At 47.8% G+C, this 18,172-nt stretch overlaps 1 protein-coding gene across 5 annotated transcripts in view; it reads right to left on the reverse strand.

Annotated features, from left to right (window-relative positions):
* The window catches only part of WDFY4 (WDFY family member 4), a 304,899-nt gene that overhangs the window by 276,484 nt on the left and 10,243 nt on the right, over positions 1-18,172 (reverse strand). For all 5 annotated transcript variants that reach the window (XM_074382129.1, XM_074382127.1, XM_074382128.1 and 2 more), the window contains exon 2: positions 4,391-4,641. In XM_074382129.1, coding sequence (XP_074238230.1) covers positions 4,391-4,624 — 234 coding nt within the window. In that variant the 5' untranslated portion in view covers positions 4,625-4,641. The remainder of the gene's footprint in view (positions 1-4,390; positions 4,642-18,172) is intronic.

Genomic DNA, 18,172 nt, shown 5'->3' on the forward strand with positions numbered 1-18,172 from the left:
TTTGAGCTGAAGGGAAAGGTAAGGTGTTAGCCAGGCAAAGCTATTGTCCAGTGTGTCATGGGATAAGGAAAGAAAAACCAGATCTGCCCTATCCTAGGAATCCCAGCACTGAGCAAGGACACCCAGTGGTAAACAATGCAGTCCTGCAGCAGACTGCCCAGGTGATGCTCTGCTCCCAGCTGACAACTGGGTGGCTTTGGCCAAGTTACACAATATCCGTAAACCTTTCCTTCCTCACTCATAAAGCTGAGATAAAAATACTACCTACATCACAGCATTACTGTGAGGACATGTAAACACTGAACAGAATGTCTGGCTAGCTAGTTAGAGCCTGTTGGATATTTCCTAGCTATCTTCAGTGGAAGCAGCCGCTCACCTGGGCATTAGGGTGCCTGAGTTTAAGTCTTGGCTCTGCCCTTTGCTCATGTTGGAACCTAGGGTGTCATTTCATCTCTTAGCCTCATTTCTAATATACAGATTGGTTAGCACAGGTCAAAGAAAGAACAGGGTGATATTAAAAAGAAAGAAAAGATAGGGGGAAAAGGCTGGGTTGGAAGGATCTGACCCTAGATCAGGATTGAAACAGTCTTCAACTTGCCCTGGCTGAGAACTCTTTGACCTAAGAAGAGGAGTGAGGAACCCTAGGTGAGGAGGGAGACTGCTGTTCTGGGTGAGAACCCCATTTCTCACTCTTCCCCTCAGGGCAGCTCCCTTTTGGGATTCCAGTTCGTTAAGATTTCGTTAGGCTCTTCCTTATTACCTGGACAGTAGCCAAAATGTTGAGTAGGTTAGCACCCTTGCAGCCTCTCTTCAACTCAAAAGGCAGTGGGGCTGGGATTCACTGTAGCACAAACCAAGCCCACCTTTGTACTTGCCTAGCAGTTAGTGCAGATTCAAGTATAAACAATGACATGAATAGGGGAAAGTTCATCATGCCTGCTCTGTGTTTGGAGGAGTCCAACATGGGAGAAAACCAGACAGGCTAAAGGTAAGTTCTTCTCTGGGAAGAAGATATGGAAGAAGTAGCTCTGAGGGAGTCTGATGAACAAGACACTGTCCATTATCAAATCTCATGACTCCCAGGGTTGAAGCTACCAAGTGACAGCAACCTCGGAGAGACACACATAGCTGTCAACTTGATTCACCCAGCCCCAACTACAATGTAGAACACTCCTTACATGCAGAGTCTGACCAATAAAGAGGCTGGGCCAGTCAGACAAGACCCTACACCACAGGGACACGGCAGTTTCCAAGCAGAAGTGACAATTCAAAATCCCTTGTGTGCATGGCTTTGGAACAAAGAATATTTCAAATCATCTTAATTAATTTTCTTTGGGCCCAAAATGAAGAGAGTCAGGTACAGAGAGTTGAGCTCCATCACACATGGGAGTTCAGGACTCTTGTTTGTACCCGGGAGTCTCAAAGCCCAGGCAGGGTATGGTTTCCATGACAACCATTACATGCAGAAGGCATGGATGTTAGCAGCCACATTCCAAGAGAAGTGGCGTCAACATTTTAGGTTCTGTTATTTCCAAGGGGGAACTTCATGGAAAACCTTAAAAACACTGCTTTGTGGTTATAAAATTCAGAACAGGGTGGTTACAAGCTTATCTTCTTACACAAAGGCCTATATTCCAATAAATGTTCTCAGGATTCATCTCAGGTTAGATTTAATCTGCACTACACCTGAGATAAATCTCCCATCTTCCCCACCTTTCTTTCTACCACTGACTCTTAATTAAGAAGGCTGAGCACTCTGGCCAGGTTTTATTAGTCACAACATAATAGAAACAATGTTTTGTAGGCATGTAGGACTTAACAAAATAACATAGATATTAAGAAAATTATGAGAAGCTTGTAATACCCTGCCTCTACAGGGTCTGCCAGAGGTGGGCTTCAGGGATCAAGAGTCACAGATTGTGTCAGCAGTTTGGGGGATCGTGGTGACAGGAATCTCAAAGGCTTCAGTCCACTCACAGTAAGTGCCCTGGAGGCTGGTGGAAAAGTAATGGAATAATGTCTACTTTCCATGAGCTGTGGACTTTATAATCATTGTCTTGTCTTACTCTCACAGTTTCTCAGCAAAATGCTATTAATTCTACTTTATGGATAACTGAGTTTCAACAATAGCTGGTCACTTGCTCAGTGGTGCACAGCTAATAAATAAGTGATGCAGCCAGTACTTGAGCCTTGATCTGTTTGACTCGAAAGCCCACATGTCCAACAACAGGGCCATTATGCCTCCAATTATTGGGACAGGGTTTGGGAAACAAAGACTAGTATCAAGGTTCACTTATAATAATGACAGTTTAATATGGAGTCACAAGCTCACATGTCTGTAGGGTGACATAACATTCATTAGAAATATGGGTTGGGGGAAAGATGTTAGGGTGAATGCCAAGGTAAGCCAAGGAACCCCTTAACTCTTTCCATACAACTGTCAGTATTAGATCTACCAAAATTTTCAAGAGAGTTTAGAAATCTGATTTTCATATGAAAACTTTCCGTTTTGAAAAAAAATGACCACTAGTTCATTCTGAACCGCTGCAGGCCAGATGAAACACACAGTGTGCTCTTGGGTGTCCTCTGCTCTGGGCCCCACTCACCATGATGGCAGGACCTCTGTCTTCCTCACTCCCATAGCCCAGGCCTTAGAACAGAGTATAGGAGCTTAATCAATATTTGTACAACGAACAAATGAATTCTCAAGTAAACAACAGGGAGGTGAAGAAGAACCGAAGCCTGACTCTTGGGTGCAGAGTCCTTTTATCAAAGCCCAGGCTGCCTGTGTGGGTGGGAAAGGTGCCACCCAGAACCAGCAGCTCAGCAATGGCTGAACCCATCCTTAACACCAGTGACTTGTACTGGGGGCTGGTGACTGCTCAAATTGTCCCTTCCATAAGGCAAAGTTGATCTGGGAACTGGGGTAAGACTGTCCCACCTCTCAGAGTCTGGGGTTGTCAGGGCAGACAGGGCTAGGGCTGAGAAACGTTGGCCATCTCTCCTAAGCTAGCACTAGTTAGGCCGTCTGTGAAATGAGATGAAGGGGACTACAAGTCCAAAACATGGAGGAAAATAATGAATTAATGGACAGTGAGTTACTCGGAAACATTTTACAGAAAGACACACTAAATATGGGATGCATCCTATAAATGTGTTCCCAAGAAGATTCTAAGTCGTCTTTGGAAACCCTTAAATACTTCTGATGAATAAGATAGAGGAAATATGTTTACAAAGTCATTTCCCAATGAAAACATGCCAAAGCCTCTGTCTACCCTCCCCTAGTCAACTTTCAAACACGAAAGGCAGCTCGTGTTCTCTGTGCTTTGAATGTTTTATAGGTATATGCTTTTCAAAAATAACCCCAAATCCATAGTCAAGTAAACCATCACTAAGTCCTCATAAAAAGTGCTTTCAGTGCTACAACTAGACTTCAATTATAAAGCAGACATCACTGGCAGAAGCACTGCTCCCAGAAAACAAAAGAAATCCCTTACAGCCAGGCTGTCACCAGCTGCCACAAGCCAGAGTGCAGACCCAGTAGATGCACTGGTTTCCCTAGCGGGAAACTGCGTTTGTGAGTGGGTTTGTGAGGGAAGCTCTGGCGATCTCCACTGATTTTACCTCACTTTGCATTATTGGTACTATTTGATGCAAGATATTCTGGTTCTCCCAGGCCTTGATGTTGGCATTCCTGGGGTGCAAGGTTGCCAGCTACCCATGTGACTCATGTCAGGACACACCAGCCTCTCCTCTCTTCCAGAGAGCTGGTCTTACCTCTGGCACCCAAGCTGGGTTTGTGATTGAACAATATAATATTTTTTAAACTAAAGAAACAGTATTAGCCAGAAGCTAACCATCTGTCCTTCCAAGTCCTTCCCCACCCTAGAAATGAGCCTTGCTTGTCATCTTTGGCATGACACTCTTGCTAGGGTCTCCTCAAAACTCATGTGTTGACATTTTAATCTCTAAGGCAATGGTATCAGGAAGTAGAGTCTTTGGAAAATAATTTAGCTCTGCCCTTATGAATGGGATTAGTGCCCTTATAAAGGAAGCCTGAGAGAGGCTCCTCACTCCTTCTACCACATAAGGCCATGGCAAGAAGGCGCCTTCCATGAGCCAGAAAGTAAGCTCTTACCAGACACTTAATCTGCCTTAATTTTGTACTTCCCAGGCTCTAAACCATGAGAAATCAAAGTCTGTTTTGTCTGAACTACCCAGTTTACGGCATTTTGTTATAGTGCCCCTAGCAGGCTAAGAAAACTCTCCCCTGAGCAATCAATCAGAGTCCAGTTGTGATGCCATAAAACCACCAACTTCACTTTGCAATCATCCCAGAAGTGTCCCAGAGCACCCATCACCTTACAGTTTCAAAAATAAGAACACCAACCTTTAGGAACAGGGGGAGAAGACTCAACAGGTTCTTCTGACGCTCACTGGGGCTCTTGTGAATTAACTGCTGGTATTCCAGAAACTTCCTTTCCAGCATGTCCCAGAGAGCTGTGGGACCAGGGGATTGCCCTCCCTGTGGGACATCAGGCCACACAGCAGTGAGCTGCCCTTCGTTTTTGGAACCTGGATCTTCGTTTCTGTCTTCAGTCTTTGAAAGATCTTCTGCCTCCATGCCGTGGCAAAGCAGATCTGAATTCAGAACAAACAGAAGTGAGCACCCTGTCACATCACTTCCCGATGATTCTGCCTGTGGATAAGGTACCGTATTCACTCAGCCCAGATTCTGTAGAAGATGGTTCCTCTAAGAATCTGAAACTGACTAAAATAAGGAAGACTTTTTAAAAACGGGATTCAGATTTAGGTGTGATTAATACAAATTCACAATCTAGTGTGTGCCCAGCTCTGTGGGCTCTGGTAAACAAAACTCAGACAGACTCTCTTACAACCACGCAGACAGATAGGTGCTCCTTCTCTCTAGGTAAGTAAAGAAACTGGGCCAAAGGCATATGGTTCTGTCAAAATGCAAACCTTAATAATAAAGCCTGGTTTTGTTTTGTTTTGTTTTACTTGTTGCTGCTTCTCTTTTAAAGGGCTGTGTACATAAGAGAGATATAAATAGTTTACTGGGATTTGTAGAGGCATGTAATTCTATATCTAGAACTTCCTTCTACTATGGGTCTGAAAGGATAGATTCCTCATTCTAAGCATTATTTGGTTTATACTCGATATTTTTAGAGTATTTTGTTCTCAAAATGACCCTGTAAGTCCCCAAGCTTACAGGAGCTCATCTCTAAGTGCACACAAGTCGGGCACAACAACAAAAATTTACGTGATAAAAATATCCAAGGGCCAATTCACCAGATAAGTGACCTCCCAAAGGTACACACCTTCAGAAGTTGTCAGTCAATTATGACTCACAGCATAACATACCGTTTGTTTGTCTGGAGTTGAGTAAACTCTAAGAAAGAACTAAAATATTCAGGCTCCCTGAAAAAAAGCCCTCCCAAACTCAACATCACCCATGCGGGAGTCCATCCTGAAGCCCAGCTGGCATTCAACAGTAACAGGGTAGCGACCATGGAACATACAGAAGTGGGTCCCCAGGGCTCTGCTCTTGGCTACAGCAGTGGTGGGGGCACATCATGCTTTATTTTTAGCCCAAACACACATTCCTTGCAGGCTAGAATGGGGTTTAGCCACCTGCTACCGACAAGGCTAAGCAGACCCTTTCTGAAAGTGGCCCACTCTTTATATGCAGAACCCAGTCTGCCCCGGGCTCCTCTTAGAGCACACAGGAGGCTGCTTACTCTTTACTTCATTTTTGGAAATCGTTTCCTTATTACAAAAGCCATGTCAGTTCATTGTCGAAAACTGGGAAGAAACTAAAAATCATGAAGAACAGAATGCTTACCCATACCCAGAAAACATGACTGCTGACATTGCAGTTTCTATCTGTGAATGTATAGTTTAATAAGAACACGATCATAATATTGTCGAAGCCAACTTCAGTTATACTTTTTCTTTTGTTGAGTGCTGGGATGGGGGTTTGTGGGGGGTTATTTCTTTTGGGGGGTGGACTGTAAGGGGCAGGAGGTGGAATTGCTCACATCCCTCAGCCTCTTCCCTGATCTGGACAGGCTCCTGTCTGGCTGTGTTCATTTATTCCTTTATCACTGGAACTCTGTTCTCCGCTCACATTCCTGTGTCCCGAACCCTACCCACACCCCCTGCTTGGTGGGTACCGTTCCACCAGCATGGACCTTACAGGGCATGACACACAGCACCTGATTTCTGTCCTCATACACTTAAGTGACGAATGCTGTTCTGCATCTTTTCTGCTCTTACTCTTTCACCCAGCATTATGTCTTCAGACCCTACCACGTGGCTCTGTGTTTGTCAAGTTCATTTCCTCTAACTGCTGCCTTGTGTTCCAAAGTGAGCATCATGTGCCTATTTTACTTGTTGGCTTTCTCTGTGACAGATGGCTGGATTAGCCACAACATCCGGTCCTGCACAGAGGGCTGGGGTGGACGCTCCTGTGTGGGTCCCTTCATTGGGATCTCATGACTGACTCCTGGTATGAAGGCAGAAGCAGCAGAATGGAGTCAAGGGAACGTGCCTGCTCAGTTCAACTAAGTTCCACCAGCTAAGATGCTCTCAGAAAGCTGGCATCAGGCCATCTCCCCCACAGTATCTGAAGGCTCCTCAGTGACCTCATCGCCACTCTGCTTGACATCACCCAGCTTTACAGTGTTTTCAATTTGATTGAAGGGAAGTGATTTTAATTTGCATTTCTCTAAGTTACGAATGAGTACTAGTATACCATTACATGCCTTTTGGCGTTTCTCCTCTGTGAATTAACTACTCATAACCTTTGCTAATGTTTTCCTTATTCATCTTTCTTTTGCTGCTTTGTGAGAGTATATTCTAAAAGCTGGTCCATTGTTAGTTTTAAAATTGCAGACATCTTATCTCAATCCATTTTTTAATAAATTAGTCTATAATTTTCTGTGTAGTCAAAACAGGACATTCTGAATATTTTCCACATCATTTAAGATCCTCAATGCCTTCATTCTTAATGGCTACATGGTAGCCATAGAGTAACGTTGCTTGTTTATTTAATAAGCCCTTACACTTAGGTATTTAAATGATATCCAATTATTCACTACTATAAAAAATACTATTATGACAAGCTTCATGTCTAAGTCTTTTTTATATATCCATGATAAAATAACAAAATCCCAATCCATTTCTGAATTTCTAAAAGGAAATCGTTGGAGCTAAAGGTAGATAAATTTTCCAGCCTCTTGATCCATATTTCCAAACAGCTGCTCCTAAAACACCAATCCTAACAAGGGACAGACAGTCCTTCTACATAAGTGTACAAGAACTCACACTTCCTTATGTGTAATCTTTTTTATTACCATTTTTTTTAACCCTCATGATTTGACAGGTAAAATAAAATCAAGAGCAAGTGCATCTCTGTTGTTTCTCGCTGTGTATTTGCTGCACAGTGAGGAGCCGCGCATGTTTCCGTCTAGGCTCGGTCTCCTCAGAGCTCCCTACAGCTGCTGTTCTGGAGTCAGACTCCGGCGAGTTCTCATTTCATGAGTTCTTTGTAGGGAGGTCTCAGCTATCCTCATGGCTCTAATTATCCCTAAGGGCCACATATCCACTAAACATTAGCTTTGTGAAGTCAAGAATATTGTGTCCAGAGCAGGGGCTGGCACAGAGTAGATGCTCAATAAAATCTTATTGAATAAATGAATGAAAGTATTAATGAATCCATGAATGAATTAACCTATGTGCTGATGGCATCCAAATCTCAATGTCTCTCTCTCTCTAGCCTAGACCCTTCTTTAGAACAAGTTCATTTTTCTTACTAGAAGATTTCTACTAGGATTTCCCCAGGACTCTGAAAGCCACTGTGTTCATCTGTAGCACCAACACAGCCAGCTCCAAGCCACGGTAACAGCGAGCTTAGCGTTGACTCTACCATATAAAGTTCATTTCGTGGTCACACCTGCAGGCTCTACTAACTGGCTCCATCTGTAAACTCTGTCTGAGGACCTGCTAGCATGCCCCGTCTTCAGCACCAGCAAGAGGCAAGTCAAGTGAGTATCAGGTCAGGATATGAAACTATGATGAGTGGAGACTTCACTGGAGATCCAGAAGAAGGATCAGAAACCGCCCAGCTCTCCCCTGAAGTGCATAGGAAGCCACGTTTACTGAAGTGAAACACCTGACTCACTTTCACTTGAATAGACATAGATTTTTGAAAAACAAGAATTTCTAACTAATGCGGACCCCTGAAATTGCGTGGCAGCAGCACCTGACTCAAATGCTAAGCTGCAGCTACCCGCCCTCCCACAGGCCCGCTTGTCTGCTGATCGTCCCATACCTGCTTCAGTTTTATTTGACAAGAGAAGGAAACAGGGAGTAGCTTCGTAGGGCCATGTGAAGAACAGCAAGAAGAAACCATTCTAATCTGTCTCATTCTCAAGAAGGGCCCCACGTACAAGCCAGCAGCCTCTTCCAGAGTGAAAAGCGACCCATTGGGGCTTAGGGTCACTGGGGAAGTCCCAGGCAAGGCCAGAGTGAGGGTAGGGCAGTGAAGGAGGCACTCACCTCTGCACAAGATTTAAGGAGGTGCCAAAAAGTAACCATTTATCGCAACATTTTTAAAGATCAAAGTCAATGCCAAGAAATCTGTGATGACCAAAATATCCAAATTTTATATAAAAACAGGATCCAAACCTGTGCTTCGCGACCATCCCCCCACCTCACTCCCCACTGTGGGAACTCGAGCTCAGGGCATTTTTCACAAAAATCAACCTGTTAAACAGACAACACATCTGTGCCTTGGGGAGTCTACTCGCAGACGTGTATGGCTCCCAGCACAGACTCGGGACTACTGGAGTTTGAACACAATGGGCTTAGACTAAGTGGCAAGACCCATCCCTGACTCAGTGTCCTCATTTGTAAAGTGGAGATGACAGCAGATTGGCTCACAGGGCCCCTCTAGCATTCGTCAGTTCAGCACAGGTCACTGTTAGGATTGGGGGACAGGTATTTACTGGCGCCTATTTAGTGCAGGTATTTACTTAGTGCAGGCATTTACATGCAACTCTTCATGTAACCCTCTTTATATCCAGTGACGGCAAAGCTAGCAGCCTTTGTCCACAGCTGATACTGAGGTGGGAGCAGAGAGGTGACTTACTCAGGGTCTCTTCACTGGTTAGTGGCCAGAGCAGACACCCCCAGGTCTGTAGACAGCCCAGGCTTTGCCGCCCAGCATACCCCAGCAGTGCACACAGGCAGCTGGGCTCACACTGTGGCTGCTTGGGGCCGAGGACGGGGAGAGGGGCTTGGCAAACGACTACACCCAGTCACACAGGCGGGGGAAGACTTGCTATCCTGGAAAGGTTCTTGGGCAGGTGAGCTTTTAGGGGAAGGGTTCAGGAAAACATGGCCTTGGAAGGGCAAGGGGGCAGGAGGCTGCAGGGAGTCCCAGAGCCTCCAGGAAAAGAAGCCCACTCCTCCCTGCTGGATGTGCTGTATCCCAGCTTGAATGGGGTCGGGGCATGCAGCACTCCAGCCCTGCGCATCCCTGACCAACCAGGTTGGAGGCCGTGCTCTCCTGAAGCAGAAACTTGCCTTCTCACACAGCCTCGAGACAGAGGGGGCAGTGGGGCTGGGATGGGAGTCACAGGCAGGGGTCCAGGTCTAGCTTGGCCCCTCTGGTGTCTTAACTGAGTCACTTCCCCTTTCTGGGAATCAGCTTCTCCTCATCCACATGGTCCTGGTGATCCCAGTCCCACTCTACCCTTCATGCATGGATGATGGAAAGAGGTCCAGGACAGTGAGGCACTGAAGGGCTGGAGGGGCCCCTAGATGGGCCCAGAGTCTGTGGGTTGTGTGTATGATGTGGTCTCCCCTTTCTCTGTGTCATGTGCAGGCAACCAGATGGTGAGCCTGCAGGAACCCACAAGGGGAGGATTCCCTGTGACCTCAGCAGCGCCAGTGCTGGGAGTGACCATGCATGCCCCCAGGTCTCTGAGTGTCACTGTCCACCCTCACCCCACACCCCACCCACCCTGCAGGGATACATGGTGTCATCAGAGTTCACGCTGCATTGTAACAACCCACACCGGGCATTCTGCGCACAGCTGCCCCAGTGAAGGGTAACATCTGGAGGCTGAAGCAATGCTGGGTTGCTGATATTTGGGCTGCTAAGTAAACATTTTGATCGACTGTTTTCATCCCTGACTTTCTATCGAGTGATTTGCAGAGAGGTGAAGCAGCCCTTGGAGCTAAGATGCCAAGAAGCTGTTCCCAGGAAAAGCTGCCCCGGAGCAAGACGGCATGTGGAATGACCCAAAGGGGTAGCTTGGGACTCAGCGCCTCCTGTAGAAAAGCTAGGGCCTGCAGCAAAGGGTTGCTCTGAAACAATTAAAGATTAAAATTCTTTCCCCCTTTCTTGTGAGTCACTGTGACTGTTCTCACTTCCAGATTATAAACTCCAGGTGCAGAAACTGCCTGTTTGCCATCTCTGTAATGGGCCACAGCCCTCAGGCCTTGGAGCTGGGGAAGCCTCTAAACCAGATGATACAGGATAGAACAGCGCTTGGCATACATGGCCGTAAGTGATCTGTTTCTCTTTTCATGCAAACACCAGTGCCTAACTGCATGTCAGCAGATCCAAACACTCTTGCTCCTGTTTTCAGCAGAGTCTTGGCCTGAATCCAGAGAGCTCCAAAATAAATAAATAAATAGATAGATAGATAGATAGATAGATAGATAGATAGATAGATGCATAGCAAAGCCATTCTTGTTTCTAAAACATGTTCAGGGTGGGGTTAGTCCTTAGCTCCCTCTTCCCCATGTTTCACATCAACAAGGAGACCTTACAAACTAAAACCAATTTAAAAGGAGGAGGGAGACAGAGGTGGTGTGCTATGAATGCTGTTCACATCCACCTGCATGGCTGACACTGCCAGAAATCCTGAGTATGAACAACAGCATTATCATTAGGAAAATGATGATTAAAACAAGATGCCGGGACACACTGATTAGTATGTTTTCACCAAACAAACAAAACTTGATGACGGCAAGGGCGCAGGGCGACCACCACTCTCACCCTTGCTGCTGGGAACACAAACATGGTACTGCCACTTGGGAAGGAAGTTTGGCAGTCTCTGGGAGAGTTAAACATACCCCCAGGAATTCCGCTCCTAGCTATTTACCCTAGAAAATTAAAACATATGTTCCTACAAAAACCTATACATGAATGTTTCTAGAAGCTCTACTCATCACTACAAAAATCTGGAAAAAACATAAATGCCCCTCACGAGACAAATGAATAAACAAGCTCAGGTGCATCCACACAGCAGAATCCCTCTCTGCAATACAAAGGAACACACGGCTGACAGCCACAGCACCCTGGATGCACCCTGGATGCAGGTGACAGGAGCCAACCCCAAAAGGCTACCTCCTGTCATATTCCACTTAGATGACATTTTGGAAAAGGTAAAATTGTTAAGGACAGAAACTAGATCAGTGGTTGCTAGGGATGGTGGATAGGGGGTAACTACAAATTGCAGGAGGAATTTTGGGGGGGGTGGAAATGTTCTGTATCTTGAAAGTTGCCAAGAAGAAGCGTGCAGGCTTTGGAGTCAGATGCACACAACTTGCTATTTAGTGGCAGTATTTGATCAGTGCTAAGAAGAGCCTCAGAGCTATGGAGCCACTCTGAAGTTCTTTTCAAACCGATCAAATACTGCTACTATTTACCGCCTCATGGGGTGTTGCTGGGAAGACAGAGAGAGGATACGGAGACAAAAATGCAGAGCCACTGTGAAGTAAGCTCTCAGGAAGAAGAATTACTTGGTGGGGGTCACATGACTGTTTACATTTGTCCAAAGTGTACACTAAAAAAGTAAATGCTTTTATGTTAATTATATTTCAGTAAACTTAACTTTAAGGAAATATATGTACTGCAGTTGAACGAGAACTAATGGAAAAGCCAGAGGCGGGGCTTTCAGTCCCTTGGCCTCAGCTTTTATCCTGTACAGTGGGGTTAGAAATCCCTATTTAATCAAAGTAGTGACTTCCCTCCCCGAGAGCTCACTCTATCGTGGCTCTGTGCTTTCATCTCTGTACCACCTCTTTTTATCTCCACAGCAACACCCTAAGAGGTGGTGAATAGTAGTATTTTACGGGTGCTGGAAAGAGCCTCAGAGTGGTTCCTCAGCTTCCCCGAGGGCCACCAGCCAAGTTCTGTGCATCTGACTCCAAAGCCCACAAGCTCTGCCTTAGCCTCGCTTCCTCCTTCCTCAGAATGCCACCAGCTGGGGACAGGTCAAGTCTCCTGTCCACAGAAGCCACACACAGATAAGAGCTCACTCAGGGCCCTTCCCTGGCCTTGGACTTCATGTTGGCCAAGTGGGGAAACTGCCCTCTAAGTTCTCATCCACTTTTGCATCCAATTAAAAAGATTATGTTTATAATTGATTGTTATGTCAAATTGGTTGAACTAATAGACAAAGTGGGTCAATGATAAAAAGTAAAAGTATGCCCAAAAGAATTGAAAGCAGGGACACAAGAAGATACACCATATTCCTAGTAGCATTATTCCCAATGGCCAGTGGGTGGAGACAAGCCAGCATCCATTGATAGGTGAATGTGTAATTGATGAAGTGGAATATTATTCAACCTTCAAACGGAAGACAATTCCGGCACATGCTATGCATGAATGAACCTGACAGCATTATACTTAGTGAACTAGCCAGCCACAAAAGGACAAACGCTGTATGATCCATTGATCGGAGGCCCCTAGAGCAGTCAAATTCATAGAGCCAGAAAGGAGAATGGTGGTTCCCAGGGGCGGGGGAGAGGGGTGCACCAGGAGATAGTGTTTAATGGCCTCAGAGTTTCAGTTTTGCAAGATGAAAAAGTAATGGAGCCAGATAGTGCTGCTGGTTGTACATCATGAATGTACTCAATGCCACTGAACTATACACTTAAAAATGGTTACGATGATGAATTTTATGTTATTTATAAATTGTGGTATGTGCCACAATTACAAATTTATAAATAAAATAAATAAATAGGTAAAAGATAAAGGAAGAGGAAATAATTTATTTAGTTGAATGACCACGATCAAATAATAACAATAATGGCATCTATTGAGTGCTAGCTCTATACTGGGCCCCGTGCCAAGGGCTTTGCATGCCTGACCTCTCCGCATGGCATGGGAACTGCCATGACCCCACATGCTCCCACCCCCAGAAGGAGATGAGCTGGAGGCACATGCGTTTGCACAGCATCCCTGGGCGTGCTCAAGAGTGAGAATTCCCTTCCGAGCCAAGGCTTCATTAAACATTTGCCACACAATGGCATTGTGTTGGAAGGATTACGGGAAGCCAATGACAGAGGCTCTGTGTTCCACACCTGGGTTAGTTCCAGGCAGGGAAGACCGCTATTGTACGCAAAGGGGACACAGATGAGACCCAGTGACAAGATCAGAGAAAATAGGAGCTAGAAATAGCTTGGAGGAAATAAGACTGAGAATTTGCAGAAGCTGGACAAGAGCATTGGAGCTCCTGCAGAATGTAATAAAGGACCCCAAAGCACAGTCTATATAACATACAAAGCAAAGGAGGGAAAGGTAGGTGAGGGGACCTTCACCAATGGAATGACAGCCTCCAGGCTTTCCTGTGAGCCCCTGGGAAAGGAGCTGATCGAATGTCCAGTGCTCTGAGACTCCCTTACCTCACCTGCTGGTGGCCAGCCTTGGGGTGGTGCTGAGAGGTGAACCTTCAGCCTAAAACCTGCCCTCCTGGAGGAACTGCTCTGAAAGCAGTCATTCTAAAACTTCAGCATGCAGCAGCAGCATCTGAAGACATTGTTAAAACCAGATTTCTGGACCCCAGCCCCGGAGTTTCCAATTCAGTAAGTCTGGGGTAGGGCCCAGGAATTTGTCTCTCTAAAGAGTTCCCGGGAGGTACAGCAGGAGCTGGTTCAGGGACCATACCTGGAGAACCACACCTGAGGTGAAGCCTGGGAGAGGGACTTCAGAAGCAGAAGAATCCTATCATCTAGATTTTACCTAGCATCACCACAAGCCCTGATCACCCCTCGCCCTCAGCCCAGACAGAGGACCAAGAGGACAAAAACAAAAAGCGCAGTGTGAGAGGCTACAGTGGCTCCGGCGAAGCTGGAGTTTAGCCTTGCTGGGGTCCTCATGTGTGGCAGGCAGTTGCACTCCTGGGAGCCCGCGGCTCACTGAGGACCAGCTCTGTCTGCCTCCACAGCCTCTCCTCTCCACCACTTTCCCTCCCAGGCTGTCTAGCCCCTCTACCCCCACCCTCCGCTGCAGGGCAAGTCCTCACCCACATCGGTGTTATAGTAACTGACAGCAAGCAGGAGCTCTGATGTGTACGCATGTGGAGTGTGAAGGGGACAGGAGGGACACTGGGTGTTACAGTAGGTCCCTGTGCCTCTGCCCCTGCTTGCTCCAAAGTCCCCGTGCTGCAAGCCCCAACACGGAAAGCTCTGAACACTGAGTGTGTGACCTCCTTCTCTGCCTGTTCTCTCAGAGTGGCCATGGCCAGGCCCCACTCTCTTCCTCATGGTCACCCTGAGAGCCTTATCCATAGACACTCTGCTCCCTCTACCTCCCACATCCCTCTCCTCACCCCGCAGACCTCACCTGCCCCTGGGGCAAAAACCAGGTGAGTGTGGCTGTCTGTGGAGGAGGAAATGGAGATGACATGGCAGGGGCCATGAGCCCTGCAGCATGTGCTCTCTGGGGCACACAGGCCTGCTGGGTCTGCAGCACGTTTCACTAGAGACCTCTGGACTTACTTCCGACTCGCAGCAGCTCTTGCCTGGGTCTCCGGCCCGCTCTGCCGATTTCAAACGTGCCAGCCACACAATTGTGTGAACCAGTACCTGAAAATAAATCTCTCCCTGCCTACACACATCCTGTTGTTCTGTTTCTCTGGAAAGCCTCAGCGGATACAGCGTGGCTGTCCCAGATAAAGCCCTTCACTCGCCAGACCTGTCCACATTCCCTGTCAGCGTTCATTGAATCAGTGCACAGCATTAGACTTTGTCTTCTTAGAAGCATGAGGCCAAGCAGGAGACATATTTGGGGTTGTGAATAAATCCCAAACCACCAATCTGTCTCTCCCACTGAAAACAAATTGAGCCAAGACTGAGCATGATACGGTTGACAAAGGGCCCCCAAGCGAAAGAGGTCTTCCGTGTCATGTGGGGTGAAGTCCTCCTGCCCCTTGCTGCTCCTCCAAGAGGCCACTGCTGCTCAGAAAAAGCATTTCATGGAAATCCTGGTCTGATCTGCACAGGCAAGGCCCACCTGCTAGAAAGCTGGCACAGGACTGTCACAGGGGCCTTGTCACTGCCTCAGCCACAAGCCTCAAGCCCTGGCACCCTTGGGGTCAGGAGAGTGACATCACAGTGCTTCAAATGCACAGGACATTGGTGCGATCTCCCAGGCTAGCACACAGACATCGTGGGCAGGCAAAATCGGACTCTGGCGTCAAGTCCTGGGTTCTAGCTTCTGCTCCTCATGCATGAGCTATAGAATCTAAGAAGTGACTCTCCACAGTGCCAGTCCTCGTCTGAAAAATGCGCTGCTGAGGAATACCAAGAGATGGCCTGTGGAGACGCAGGTCACAGGAGGGGCTCTGTATGGGCAGTGCATCCCCTCCCCAGAGGCCGTCTCAGAGCTGGGGCACAGGACTGGTGGAGAACACATGTGAGCAGAGCCATGGAGGACAGCAGCACCCTGGGGATGGAAGGGCTGCTTAGAGAAAGCCAGGCAGGAAGCAAGCTGGAAGCGGACATGCAGCAAACAGGCCAAGGCGACCTGGGGACCATGAGACCCGAAGACATGAAAAATTGCCTGGTGAGCTCGGAAACAGAGCAGTCATCACCCCCCGAGGCCACTCACCAGATCACCTGGGAGGCCACACTCCCCAACATGGTGGCTTACTTCTGGGTGGGTGCCATGTGTAAGTGTTGGCTACAAGGTCTAAGGTAGTTGCAATGTTTCCCCAGGTGAGGCCAGGGTCCAGGAAGCTGAGACCCCCAAAATTCTGTGATGCCCAGAGATGTGGGTGGCTCATAGAACATCACAAAGCAGGTCAGAAAGGGAGCTGGGAGCACCCCCTAGGTCTCTACTGCTTCATGGCAGGCCCTGCTGTTCAGAGACCAGACATTGGCTCCTAGGTTACCTGTGAGCTGGGTAAGATCTGAGTGTTCCAGGCCCACCCACAAGTGGCTCCATGCACCTAGGAGTGGGCCTATTAGCCTCGGCTTCGTGGCAACCTCTGACCTTAATTTGCTGGTAAGTACCACCTCCGCCTGGAAGCTAGTCCCTCTGGCAGGCTTGGCCCCTCCTGAGCTTCAAGGCCAGACCAACCCAGAGCAACATCACATGGATCAAATTCAAATCCCAGTTCCACCTCTTCCTAACCTGTAACCTTAGCAATTCAGGCTGTCTCAACCTCAATATCTCCAGCTGTAAAATGTGGACAATATCAACCCTGCAACATTGCAGAAAGAATCAAGCAAGCCAACACACGTGAGAGGGTGTCCAGTGCACACTAGAGACTCGGAGTGACACTGCATGGCCTCTCTCGCATTCTGCACCTTGCTGCCTTGAGGCTCTTAAAATCTGCACTTACCGAGGGAGACTGAGCCCACATGACTTTGTAAGCATGCTTTGGGGCCCCCATCCGTCTTTGGGGTTCGGCTGCCCCAGTCCCAGCCTAGACCCTTCTCTTTTGCCTGTGTCACCTCCCCCTGGGCCGACTGCTGAGTCTGTGCAATCTTGGGTTTCCTCACAAGCTGGTTTGTTGGATTTCATGACAGGGCCTTAGAGACATGGGCCTGAGAGCGGCTAAACAGAGCCGGACGTGAGTATTTGGCCACCGTGAGGATGTAATATGGAGACAAGAGCAGGAAGGCCGCCTCCAAGACTGAGCCTGCATTGGGGGATGGCATATCAGGGCCAGGCGAAGTCTGGGGTGGCCTTGCAGACAGCAGGTGAGAGAGCAAGGGGTGGGCCACTTGGGAAGTGCCCTGTGGGTCCTGCATGGCCAGCGCCTCCTCAAGAGAGTGCCAGGAGCTCAACTGCTGGACTCACGGACAATTGATCACCTTGGTGCTGCCCCAGCCACCACCAGTTAGTGAGTGTCCCCATTTTCCACTTGGGTCAAGGGCTGAGTGTGCCTGCAGGCAGGGAGTGGCATGACCCAGAGCCCTCCACCTGCTTCAAAGGCCTCACAAGGAGATGAAGGCAACACAGGTGTTTTCCAGAAATTCCGGGGATCCCCTGAAGACTAAGATGGAGCCTCCCATCAGCAGGAACTAGGCAGGTCAGCAAACCTTCCCTGGCCCTGAAAACTTCCTTTTTCTGATTCCAGTCCATACTGGGCTCCAGCCAGCACACACCTCTATGGTTTTTGCAACAGCAACGGAATACAGGAACTCACAGCGTCCTGCAGAAGGAGCTGGTTCTGTATCTCAGTATGTGTACCTACTTCCACATTGCCGGAAATGGCCAGGGAGCAGTTCCCCTGGCCGGATCCCTGCAGTCTGGCTGTGGTTGAGCTATCATGATAGGGACAAAGACCTCAGCTGGAGACAGCACAGGTTACAAGAAGCCCCAGCATCTGTGGAAAGGTGGTGAGCCTCTCCCACCTGGGAGCCAACTGGGGCTTGGTCTCTACTGAATGTTGTAAGAAAATGTTGCCTTACGTAAGAATGGCCATAGAAGAGTGACCATCTACTAACAGAGACGTCAACGTTCTCCACTCTTAGAAAACTTGTAAGGTAGGCATTACTATTCCCACTGTACAGATGGGCAAAGCAAGACTCAGAAAACAAGTAATTTATCTGTCAATAAGCATCAGAATGAAGGTCAAACCCAGGTCCCCTCTTCCAGCACTCAAGGCTGGCTTCAGGCAGTGGTCAATGGTGGTGGACCGTGCCACGGGGCACCTCAGGTACTAGTTGAACCCTGCAGTGTTGCAGGGAGCCCCTGCCTGGACTTGCAGAGTCGTTGCTGACCCCGGCCATAGAAGGTCTAAGCCAGGCCTGCTGACTGCCCACAGCTCACGCAACAAGCTGAGAGGTCCAGAACAAGACTCTATGGTCACACTGTTGCCCTGGGGAAAAGCAGACCCCT

Source organism: Saimiri boliviensis, chromosome 12 (assembly GCF_048565385.1).
Source record: "Saimiri boliviensis isolate mSaiBol1 chromosome 12, mSaiBol1.pri, whole genome shotgun sequence".
Taxonomy (NCBI): domain Eukaryota; kingdom Metazoa; phylum Chordata; class Mammalia; order Primates; family Cebidae; genus Saimiri; species Saimiri boliviensis.